The sequence below is a fragment of the Salmo trutta genome, chromosome 4 (genome assembly GCF_901001165.1).
Source record: "Salmo trutta chromosome 4, fSalTru1.1, whole genome shotgun sequence".
Taxonomy (NCBI): domain Eukaryota; kingdom Metazoa; phylum Chordata; class Actinopteri; order Salmoniformes; family Salmonidae; genus Salmo; species Salmo trutta.
In genome coordinates, this window is record NC_042960.1 from 23782987 (window position 1) to 23795562 (window position 12576).

General features: G+C 42.1%; 1 protein-coding gene across 2 annotated transcripts in view; it reads right to left on the bottom strand.

Moving 5' to 3' along the window:
* The window catches only part of LOC115192102 (aspartate beta-hydroxylase domain-containing protein 2-like), a 74960-nt gene that overhangs the window by 15152 nt on the left and 47232 nt on the right, over positions 1-12576 (bottom strand). For both annotated transcript variants that reach the window (XM_029750233.1, XM_029750234.1), the window contains exons 4-5: positions 5794-6001; positions 5339-5452 (exon numbers count right to left, since the gene is read on the bottom strand). In XM_029750233.1, coding sequence (XP_029606093.1) covers positions 5339-5452; positions 5794-6001 — 322 coding nt within the window. The remainder of the gene's footprint in view (positions 1-5338; positions 5453-5793; positions 6002-12576) is intronic.

Here is a 12576-nt window from a genome sequence, read left to right on the forward strand (position 1 = left end):
CCATGTCAAAAATATATTTCTCCCTCCCTGTCCTTTTTCCACCCAACCTCATCTATATTTGTAGAACGAGTTTCCTGTAAACAATATATATTTTATTCTTTCAGCCATGTAAAAATGTATCTTCTTTTTTATGATCTGCCAATTATATTTTATTTCCCCACTTACCATAATGATACCCAAGTTTCAATTATACTTACCACAACCAATGTTTGTAAACTTACCATTAAAAAGCACCATGATGATTAAGTGTCCATATAGCTGTACCATAATAATTTGCACTGTTAAGCATACTGTAGCTGCAACTTTGTAAACGTCCAATTGTCCTAATATTCCACCCACTAAAACCTCCCCCTATATCTAGGTCCGTTGTCACTAAGACCATCAGACCATCTCCCTAACTCATGACGTACCTTGCAACAACAGCCAAGAACAGATGGAGTACTGACAATCCAGAATGAGTAAACCTGTAAAACCAACCCTCTCTTCACCCATACACATTTTGTTTTTTATTGAATCAATGTGGACGAGAGACAGGGGAGCAGGAACAGAGTATTTTTGCCGAGCAATGCAACGAAGCTGGATCATTCTGGCAATGATAAACTCAGCAAAAAAAAAGAAACGTCCCTTTTCAGGACCCTGTCTTTCAAAGATAATTAGTAAAAATCTAAATAACTTCACAGATCTTCATTGTAAAGGGTTTAAACACTGTTTCCCATGCTTGTTCAATGAACCATAAACAATTAATGAACATGCACCTCTGGAATTGGCGTTAAGACATGTCAAAAATACTAACAGCTTACAGACGGTAAGCAATTAAGGTCACAGTTATGAAAACTTAGGACAGTAAAGAGGCCTTTCTACTGACTACTGAAAAACACCAAAAGAAAGATTCCCCAGGGTCCCTGCTCATCTGCGTGAAGGTGCGTTAGGCATGCTGCAAGGAGGCATGAGGACTGCAGATGTGGCCAGGGCAATAAATTGCAATGTCCGTACTGTGAGACATCTAAGACAGCGCTACAGGAAGGCAGGACGGACAGCTGATCATCCTCGCAGTGGCAGACCACGTGTAACAACACTTGCACAGGATCGGTACATCCAAACATCACACCTGCGGGACAGGTACAGGATGGCAACAACAACTGCCCGAGTTACACCAGGAACGGGCAATCCCTCCATCAGTGCTCAGACTGTCCGCAATAGGCTGAGAGAGGCTGGACTGAGGGCTTGTAGGCCTGTTGTAAAGCAGGCCTACTGGCAACAATGTCGCCTATGGGCACAAACCCATCGTCGCTGGACCAGACAGGACTGGCAGAAAGTGCTCTTCACTGATGAGTCGTGGTTTTGTCTCACCAGGGGTGATGGTCAGATTCATGTTTATCATCGAGGAGCGGGATCGATTTGGAGGTGGAGGGTCCGTCATGGTCTGGGGCGGTGTGTCACAGCATCATCGGACTGAGCTTGTTGTCATTGCAGGCTATATCAACGCTGTGCGTTACAGGGAAGACATCCTCCTCCCTCATGTGGTACCCTTCCTGCAGGCTCATCCTGACATGACCCTCCAGCATGACAGTGCCACCAGCCATACTGCTCGTTCTGTGCGTGATTTCCTGCAAGACAGGAATGTCAGTGTTCTGCCATGGCCAGCGAAGAGCCCGGATCTCAATCCCATTGAGCATGTCTGGGATGTGTTGGATCAGAGGCTGAGGGCTAGGGCCATTCCCCCCAGAAATGTCCGGGAACTTGCAGGTCCTTAGTGGAAGAGTGGGGTAACATCTCACAGCAAGAACTGGCAAATCTGGTGCAGACCATGAGGAGGAGATGCACTGCAGTACTTAATGTAGCAGGTGGCCACAACAGATACTGACTGTTACTTTTGACCCCCCCTTTGTTCAGGGACACATTATTCCATTTCTGTTAGTCACATGTCTGTGGAACTTGTTCAGTTTATGTCTCAGTTGTTGAATCTTGTTATGTTCATACAAATATTTACACGTTAAGTTTGCTGAAAATAAACGCAGTTGACAGTGAGAGGACGTTTCTTTTTTTGCTGAGTTTACCTGCACCATCTACATGCTGCAATGACTCCCTAACTCATCGCCATTGTACACGATGGCCCATTGCTTGGAGACTTCCTTTGACCATTCTAAAGCCCCCATGGGGCATCCTTGTCTTAATGGCCCTTTCTTTCTGGTCTAACTCTTCTTTTGACATATCAGAATAGCATTCCCTGATAGACATATTGTGTTGTTTCATCGTTCTGTAAAAAAAGCTAACCGTTACACTGTCATGAAATATGATTATATATCAACTATGAAACAAATAGGACATGGCCTGCTTATGAGTTGCCATGAAAGAAAGTTAGATGAATTCAACTGAAAATGGCGAATAGGCATGGGTAACTAAATGTTTTTGGTTAGCTTGAGAATAATATTGCATGATTTATCATTCTATGGTATGTATGTATGTATGTAATATAGTAGAATGTTATGAACCGACACTGAATCGTAGGAGCTTACTTCTAGCTATGTAGAAGTTGGACGGAAGAACGCCCAGTGCTGCTTAGCTGAGATGCCATCATCACACAGTCCTTCGTAGGTGTCCGCTATGACTTCCTTTGTGTTGGAAAGAAAGGCTGAACAGTATTGGTTGTAGCCAAACTGACACTCAAAAAATGGCCACAACTGAGGGTGGTTGATAGTGAAATGAAAGTTTTGTTTTCAAATACATTTTTTGTTCTCAAAATATTTTGGGTGAAAAAAATGCATAAAGTGATGCACTCCATTACAAAATATTTGATTGCACTTTTTTTTTTTATTTGAAGCCTCGTTTTTGATTTCAGAACAATTATTTTTGATTTGAAATAAAAGTTTTGCTCTCGACCAAAAGACATCCATTTGTTGCAAGTTGGGGAGGGAGGCTAATAGCTGAACAATAGACTCTTCAACCTTTACTAAAGAATAGTCTAATAGCCGAGCTAGGTATGAAAACCCACCGTCCTATCACAGACCAAATTTGCCCTAACGACCAAGGGGGAGTTAGAGCACTGATTATGCTTTTGGGTCCCAATGCACTACTGTGTCTCTAACTGACAATGAATGGACAATATAAACCAAATAATAAACGGATAATTGTGCACAACTTCAAATGAAACAAACAGGTAGCAGGTTTCGAACCCTCAACCTTCTTGCCCGAAGTCCAGAGCGCTATCGAGTGTGAACCAAAAGCATGCTCAAGCCGCAGAGTCGATAGAGCGCGTCCTCGTGGTAGCTTGCTACTCAATATAATAAAGTAATGACTTTTCAAATAAGTTACCTTACACGTTATGTTGGCTGACAATTTGTTAGCTACGCTGTCCTTACAAACCACATAGCATATCATTACAGCAGTATGTACCAGTATGTTAGCTATCTACCTAACGTTAGTAGTAATACATCAAACTTGACAGTATATTAACTATATATAGGCTATCTAACTACCCAACGTTTATTTACTTGATTATTCCCGTCATTCTTAGCTTAGCTAAATGGTATAGTCGTTGTTCGTTCTCAATGGACGTTAGGGTGCTTTTGTAAATTCACTCTGGCTATCTACTCCGATTTCAGAGCACTCTCGTCTGAGTGTACCAGAGTGCAGAATAATGAATTTATGAGTATTTAACACCCGTTGAATATGGCGGGTGGCAGCAAAAACGTAATTAAATTGTTTCCAGCAGCACAGTTAGTCACCAACGCTCTGGTTAACACGAAAACTGCCTAACCAGCTCTGCTAGGGCGAGTAAAATGATCAGAGTGGTCTTATTTGTGTCTGGAAGTAGCTAGCAAGCTAGCCAACATTAGCTTGGGTGCTTGACTGCCGTTGTAAGGCCAGAACGCTCAAATCAACCCTATTCCTCAGCCCGCGCTCCGAGAGCAAAATGCTCTGAATTTACCCAGAGGGTTTTTCATTTTTTACATGGAATAGAAACACCATAATATTAATCAAATTAATTAAGCAAGTACCAGTCAAAAGTTTGGACACACCTACTCATTCCAGGATTTTCTTTATTTTTACTATTTTCTACATTGTAGAATAATAGTGAAGACATCACAACTATGAAATAACACATATGGAATCAGATAAGAAGAAATTCTTAATTACAAGGACAGCCTACTCCTTCCTCCCCGTCGGGGAATTGAACCCCGGTCTCCTGCGTGCCTGCAATATGGAAGACTATCAAATGCTTCTCAAAGATCAAACTAGCACTAACTTGCATTAACAGAAAAAATGGCTGACAATTAGATAACGTGCCACAGAATGTCACAGCAGCCTGCAAGGTGTGCTGCAGTATGACACACCTTTTAAAGGAGCAACCACTGTAGCTATGTATACTAAACAAGAAAGCTACCCAAGCAATTCCACCATTAGGAAGCCTGAATAGCTAGCCCAAATCTGCGAGTTAGCTAACCTGGCTAGCACGCTATGCAGTGCTTGTTAGCTAAATTGGTTACGAAAGTCTACTTTGGACCGTAACCGGTAACAGAGCGCACAGGAGCCGGAAGACATTCAACCCGACCAATGACCGAGCCCATCTCCACGTCCCTCAGCTCAATCTCAGCCGAGGAACAGGCACCCGGGAGAGAAAGTCACCATCAGACACACCAAGCCCTCTAAAAAATGCTACACGATTGTCAAGAGAACCTGCAGTGGACAAGTAGGGGAACAGTGCCCGCCGTCCACTAGTCTCGCACACAAACTCATTCAAGTGTGGGCAGCCTGAGCATGCACTGAGCTGAAACATACAAGTCAATAAACGTGAGTATCTTTTAATTCATTGGGGTTTGGTCACGAACCCTGGCTTCTTAGCCTTCATTGTTTTGGTCGGGTTAGCCATCTTACTTAGTGCTATAGCCAGGTCAAGCAATCCGAAGATTAACTAATTGTTCATCATTAAGAAACATGAGAACCATAAAAACTTTGGCACTCAAAGTCCAAGGGGTGAGCACGCTGTACCACTAAGGGACAGTTTAGATGGTGCAATGTAAGACAGTCTCTTGTTGCAATTGTTTGTTTTAGTAGCGTGAATCATTCCTGTTCACACTGAGGTTAAGAGCGGAATAATTGAAGGAATGAATCCGAGCCTCACGCTTATCATCTGTGGAAGGCGGGGCTTCCAGCGAGGAGTGGATTTCATTAGCTTTGCCAGGTGGGATTTTAGGTTCTTCTACACAAGTTGCGAGAGTGTGACTCCCCATAGTATGTTATAACAAAGTTGACTGACTGAAAGGGAACTGGAATCTGAGCACAGCTTGAGTTTGTTTGGAGAGTGACTGCCTTGTTATGGGAGGTGGAGTTGACTGACCATTGTGGGAGACAGTGTGCAGGAAGGAGTCATCCACCAGGAGGCAGTGTCCCTCTGACCAGCACTGAGGCTCTCCTCCCACCACCAGCTCACACTGAGGTGGGGTCTGCACTCCTTAAAAGTAGTTGTGTCAAAAGGATAGATTCATGGCAATCATATAATTACACTGATTTGCATTGTATATAGCAGACTTGACATACTAACACTTTGTTAACAAACAGTGAAGTAAAACAACTTCATATCTTTTGGGATATGATGGAGTTAGTTGTGCTAAGCTCATGAGGCATTTATTTATCAAACGTTATATCATTCATTTCAATGATCGTTAATATTAGACTGCACATTTAATGAACAAAATCATGCACAGAGAGCATGTAAGCAAAACTTTCCCAAATTGTCCAGAACTATACTGAGACCAAATGATATGTGGGCTGGAACATGTCTGTCTCACTTACCGAGGTGGCAGCGTAGGCGAGTATTGGTGGGGCCATACACTCCCCCTAGTGTGGCCCCAGGCCCAAGCAGCCAGAACCCGGCGGCCCCCAGGGAGTTGCTACTTATGAAGGTGCGCAAGGAGAGAAGAGTGCGGTAGGTACAGGGACAGGAGCGGCAGTTCCCTGCTACACACACGCCTGCGCTGTACAAGGGGAATACAGCTTGGCCCTGAGAAAGACACATAGACCTGCCTTGTCACACACACAACTGTGTTAAATAAATGTTACACACACCACTGCAACATTCAAACACAGCTATTGCAAACCCATGTACCCACACTTGTTTGTATTGTGTGTTTTGAACAGCTGCACTGCATGCACATTAGCACATTCTTTTACGTATGACAACTTTATAGTTCTGATAATGTTGACTCAATGCTTTTCCACTATACAAATAAGGAGGACGTAGCCATGTGGCTTTTGTAGGCTGGTATTTAGTTTAATAATTATAATTTGAGTGTCATTATTTGATTCATCAATAAAGCCTAGGGGAGAGTGGGGTAAGTTGAGTCAAAGGGGTAAGTTTCTGAATAATTTGACCAAATGTTTAGGAAGAGGTCATGATTTCTTTGAGTCTATGAAGGAAGAAACCACATGGAAAAAGTGGTAAGCAAGTTAGGTCTAAAAAACATTTTCACCAAGTCAAATGAATTTATTGTGTTACAGAGGTTTCACGATCCTTGTCCCTAAACCAAAGAAGTTCATTTTAAGAATGTTCTATACATCAGTTGGGGTCTCTATAAGTTTCAATATCAGGTCCTAAACCTAGCATGAAAGTGCATCATTGTAGCTGTGTGGGCTAATAAAGTCAAAATGTTTGCCTTGGGGTAAGTTGTGGAAATCGGATGAGTTGAGATGGGACTTTGAATACCTGAGGGACAGGCTAATGGCTACTGGAAAGCAGATTGTCCTTTCCGGCTCTATCCCAACATATGGTCGTGGAGTTGATCGCTTCTCCTGGCTATTTGCACTGGACTCGTGGATGATATAGTGCCTTGCAAAAGTATTCACCCCCTGGCCTTTTTCCTATTTTGTTGCATTACTACCTGCAATTTAAATTTATTTTTATTTGGATTTCATGTAATGGACATACACAAAATTGTCCAAATTCGTGAAGTGAAATGAAAAAAATTACTTGTTTCAAAATAAAAATAAAAAAATTTAACGGAAGCCCCTAAATAAGATCTGGTGTAACCAATTACCTTCAGAAGTCACAGAATTAATTAAATAAAGTCCACCTGTCACATGACCTCAGTATACAGTTGAAGTCGGAAGTTTACATACACTTAGGTTGGAGTCATTAAAACTCATTTTTCAACCACTCCACACATTTCTTGTTAACAAACTATAGTTTTGGCAAGTCGGTTAGGACATCTACTTTGTGCATGACAAGTAATTTTTCCAACAATTGTTTACAGACAGATTAATTCACTTATAATTGACTGTATCACAATTCCAGTTAGTTAGAAGTTTACATACACGAAGTTGACTGTGCCTTTAAACAGCTTGGAAAATTCCAGAAAATTATGTCATGGCTTTAGAAGCTTCTGATAGGCTAATTGACATCATTTGAGTCAATTGGAGGTGTACAGGTGGATATATTTCAAGGCCTACCTTCATACTCAGTGCCTCTTTGCTTGACATCATGGGAAAATCTAAAGAAATCAGCCAAGACCTCAGAAAAAAATTGTAGACCTACACAAGTCTGGTTCATCCTTGGGAGCAATTCCCAAACGCCTAAAGGTACCACGTTCATCTGTACAAACAATAGTACGCAAGTATAAACACCATGGGACCACACAGCTGTCATACCGCTCAGGAAGGAGACATGTTCTGTATCCTAGAATATGAACGTACTTTGGTGCGAAAAGTGTAAATCAATCCCAGAACAACAGCAAAGGACCTTGTGAAGATGCTGGAGGAAACAGGTACAAAAGTATCTATATCCACAGTAAAACGAGTCCTATATCGACATAACCTGAAAGGCCGCTCAGCAAGGAAGAAGCCACCGCTCCAAAACCGCCATAAAAAAAGCCAAACTACGGTTTACAACTGCACATGGGGACAAAGATTGTAGTTTTTGGAGAAACTGTTTGGCCGTAATGACCATCATTATGTTTGGAGGAAAAAGGTGGAGCTTGCAAGCCGAAGAACAACATCCCAACCTTGAAGCATGGGGGTGGCAGCATCATGTTGTGGGGGTGCTTTGCTGCAGGAGGGACTGGTGCACTTCACAAAATAGATGGCATCATGAGGAAGATAATTATGTGGATATATTGAAGCAACATCTCAAGGCATCAGTCAGGAAGTTAAAGCTTGGTTGCAAATGGGTCTTCCAAATGGACAATGACCCCAAGCATACTTCCAAAGTTGTGCCGAAACGGCTTAAGGACAACAAAGTCAAAGTATTGGAGTGGCCATCACAAAGCCCTGACCTCAATCCCATAGAAAATGTGTGAGCAGAACTGAAAAAGCGTGTGCGAGCAAGGAGGCCTACAAACCTGACTCAGTTACACCAGCTCTGTCAGGAGGAATGGGCCAAAATTCACCCAACATATTGTGGAAGGCTACCCAAAACATTTGATCCAAGTTAAACAATTTAAAGGTAATGCTACCAAATACTAATTGAGGGTATGTAAACTTCTGACCCACTGGAAATGTGATGAAAGAAATAAAAGCTGAAATAAATCATTATTTCTACTATTATTTCACATTATCACATAATGACATTTCACATTCTTAAAATAAAGTGGTGATCCTAACTGACCTAAGACAGGGAATTGTTATTAGGATTAAATGTCAGGAATTGTGAAAAACTGGGTTTAAATGTATTTGGCTAAGATGTATGTAAATTTCCGACTTCAAGTGTATATACATACCTGTTCTGAAAGGCCCCAGAGTCTGCAACACCACTAAGCAAGGTGCACCACCAAGCAAGCGACACCATGAAGTTAAAGGAGCTCTCCAAACAGGTCAGGGACAACGTTGTGGAGAAGTACAGATCAGGGTTGGGTTAAAAAAAATTATCCGAAACTTTGAAAGTTGTCTAAGAGCAGGTTTAAGCTCTCTACTGTTAGAAAGCCGGATCAACTATAAACTATTTTGAAAACGCAATTAATGGAATTAACTGGAATGATCTCATTGTCCTATACAGACGTGGAAGCTGATAGTGAGGTTTTTCTATCCACAATCCAGGCTACAATAAATGGTTTCCTAAAGAAAATCAAATCCAAACCTGGCCAAAAGAGCACTCTTCCTTGGCTAAATGGAGAAATTTGGAAATTGATGAAAGAACGAGATTATGCTCTAAAAACAGCCCTAAAATCCAAATTAGAGCATGACAGACGTAGGTTTACCATGTTGAGAAATAAGGTGATGAAAGAAATCAGACAGGCCAAGGCAAACTTTTTAATTTTTTATTAACATAATTGGTGAGGCAAAGGGAAATTCTAAATTGATCTGGGAGAATCTAAAAAAGTTAACAGGGAAAGACCATAGTAACACTGCAAAAAGACTAGAAATCATGGTGAATAACAATCTAACACAGGATGCAGTCGAAATAGCAATAGCCTTCAATTCCTACTTTATTGACTCTGTCAAGGTACTGACACAGAACCCCTCCACTGGTTTATTGGGCTCAGTGCTAGTGAATGACGCTCAACCTGTCTTCATCATAAGGGAGGTTTCTGAGTCAAAGGTGAACAAGGTGATTAGCTCACTAAAGAACTCTAAATCCAAAGATGTGTTTGGGCTGGACTCTACCTTTCTTAAAAACTACAAAGAGTCACTCATTGGCCCCATTACTAAGGTCACCAACACATCTATTGGTCTGGGGGTGTTTCCAAGGGTATGGAAGTCAGCCATAATAACGGCCATCTTAAAATCGGGCGACCCTGCTGACGTGAGTAACTACAGGCCCATTAGTATACTACCTGTAGTGTCGAAGGTTGTTGAAAAGTGTGTAGCAGAACAACTGATTTCCCACCTCAACAACAGCCCCTTCACATTACACTCCATGCAGTTTGGCTTCAGAGCGAAACACTCCACAGAAACGGCCAACTGCTTTCTTCTGGAAAATGTGAAGTCCAAGATGGACAAAGGGGGCGTTGTTGGGGCTGTGTTTCTGGACCTAAGGAAGGCTTTCGATACTGTTAACCATGAGATTCTCATCACAAAATTGTCCAAGTTCAACTTTTCCCCCGATGCCTTGAGATGGATGAAATCATACCTTGAAGGCAGAACTCAGTGTGTCAGAGTGAGCAATGAGCTGTCGCCCACTCTTAGCTATGATAGCCTTCCCTGTAGCTCAGTTGGTAGAGCATGGTGTTTGCAACACCAGGGTTGTGTGTTCGATTCCCACGGGGGGCCAGCACAGAATTTTTTTTTATGAAATGTATGCATTCACTACTGTAAGTCGCTCTGGATAAGAGCGTCTGCTAAATGACTAAAATGTAAATGTAATGTGGGCGTGCCCCAAGGGTCAATACTGGGGCCCTTCTTGTTCAGCCTGTACATTAATGATCTGCCTTCCGTCTGCACTGGGTCTGAAGTTCAAATGTATGCAGGTGATATATATGCATGCAAGGAGCAAACAACAAGCTGCACAAGAACTCACTACTGTAATGGTCCAGGTTACATAGTGGCTCAGTGACTTGTGTTTGCATCTCAATGTGAAAAAAACTGTTTGCATGTTCTTCACAAAGAGGGCAACAGATGCTACTGAGCCAGATGTCTATGTGTCAGGGGAGAAGCTCCAGGTGGTATCTGATTTTAAGTACCTTGGAATCATACTTGATTCCAACCTCTCTTTTAAAAAGCATGTGAAAAAGGTAATTCAAATAACCAAATTCAACCTAGCTAATTTCCGATTTATACGAAATTGTTTGACCACAGAGGTAGCAAGACTGTACTTCAAATCGATGATACTCCCCCTCTTAACATACTGCTTGACTAGTTGGACCCAAGCTTGCTATACAACATTAAAACCTATTCAGTCTGTCTACAAACAGGCTCTCAAAGTGCTCGATAGGAAGCCCAATAGCCATCATCACTGTTACATCCTCAGAAAGCATGAGCTCCTGAGTTGGGAAAATCTGGTGCAATACACCGACGCATGTCTTGTATTCAAGATCCTAAATGGCCTAGCTCCCCCTCCACTCAGTATTTTTGTTAAACAGAAAATCCAAACATATGGCAGCAGATCCACAAGGTCTGCCATGAGAGGTGACTGTATAGTTCCCTTAAGGAAAAGCACCTTTAGTAAATCCGCTTTCTCTGTGAGAGCGTCCCATGTCTGGAATACACTGCCATCAGACACACATAACTGCACCACATATCACACTTTCACAAAATGCATGAAGACATGGCTAAAGGTCAATCAGATTTGTGAACATAATCCCTAGCTGTGTATTGCCGCTTTCCATGTTGTCTGTTGTCTGTAGCTTGTGAGGTGTGGAAACACTTTGTTGTTTTTATGGATTTTGTCTTGTTGCTTTTTGTTCTATGTTGCTCTGTCTGTATGCTACATCTTGCTTGTCCTATGTTGCTCTGTCTGTATGCTATGTCTTGCTTGTCCTATGATTGTCTATATTGTAATTGTTTTTAATAACCTGCCCAGGGACTGCGGTTGAAAATTAGCCGGCTGGCTAAAACCGGCACTTTTACTGAAACGTTGATTAATGTGCACTGTCCCTGTAAAAATAAAATAAACTCAAACATCCCATGGAGCACCATTAAATCATTATAAAAAAATGGAAAGAATGTCGCACCACAACAAACCTGCCAAGAGAGGGCCGCCAACAAAAACTCACGGACCAGGCGAAGAGGGCATTAATCAGAGAGGCAACAAAGAGACCAACGATAACCCTGAAGGAGCTGCAAAGCTCCACAGCGGAGACTGGAGTATCTGTCCATAGGACAACTTTAGCCGTACACTCCACAGAGCTGGGCTTTACAGAAGAGTGTCCAGAAAAAAGCCATTCCTTTAAGTGTTCACCAAAATGCACGTGGGAGACTCCCCAAACATATGGAAGAAGGTACTCTGGTCAGATGAGACTAAAATGTAGCTTTTTAGTCATCAAGGTAAGTGCTACGTCTGGCACAAACCCAACACCTCTCATCACCCCAAGAACAACATCCCCAAAGTGAAGCATGGTGGTGGCAGCATCATGCTGTGGGGATGTTTTTCATCGGCAGGGACTGGGAAACTGGTCAGAATTGAAGGAATGATGGATGGCACTAAATACAGAGAAATTCTTGAGGGAAACCTGTTTCAGTATTCCAGAGATTTGAGACTGGATGGAGGTTCACCTTGCAGCAGGACAATGACCCTGAGCATACTGCTAATACAACACTCAAGTGGTTTAAGGGGAAACATTAAATGTCTTGGAATGGCCTAGTCAAAGCCCAGACCTCAATCCAATTGAGAATCTGTGGTATGACTTAAAGATTGCTGTACACCAGCAGGAACCCATCCAACTTGAAGGAGCTGGTGCAGTTTTTCCTTGAAGAATGGGCAAAAATCCCAATGGCTAGATGTGCCAAGCTTATAGAGACATACCCCAAGAGACTTGCAGCTGTAATTGCTGCAAAAAGTGGCTTTACAAAGTATTGCCTTTGGGGGGTGAATAGTTATGTACGCTCAAGTTTTCCAAATTTTTGTCTTATTTCTTGTTTGTTTCACAATAAAAAATATGTTGCATCTTCAAAGTGGTAGGCATGTTGTGCCAATGAAATAATACAAAC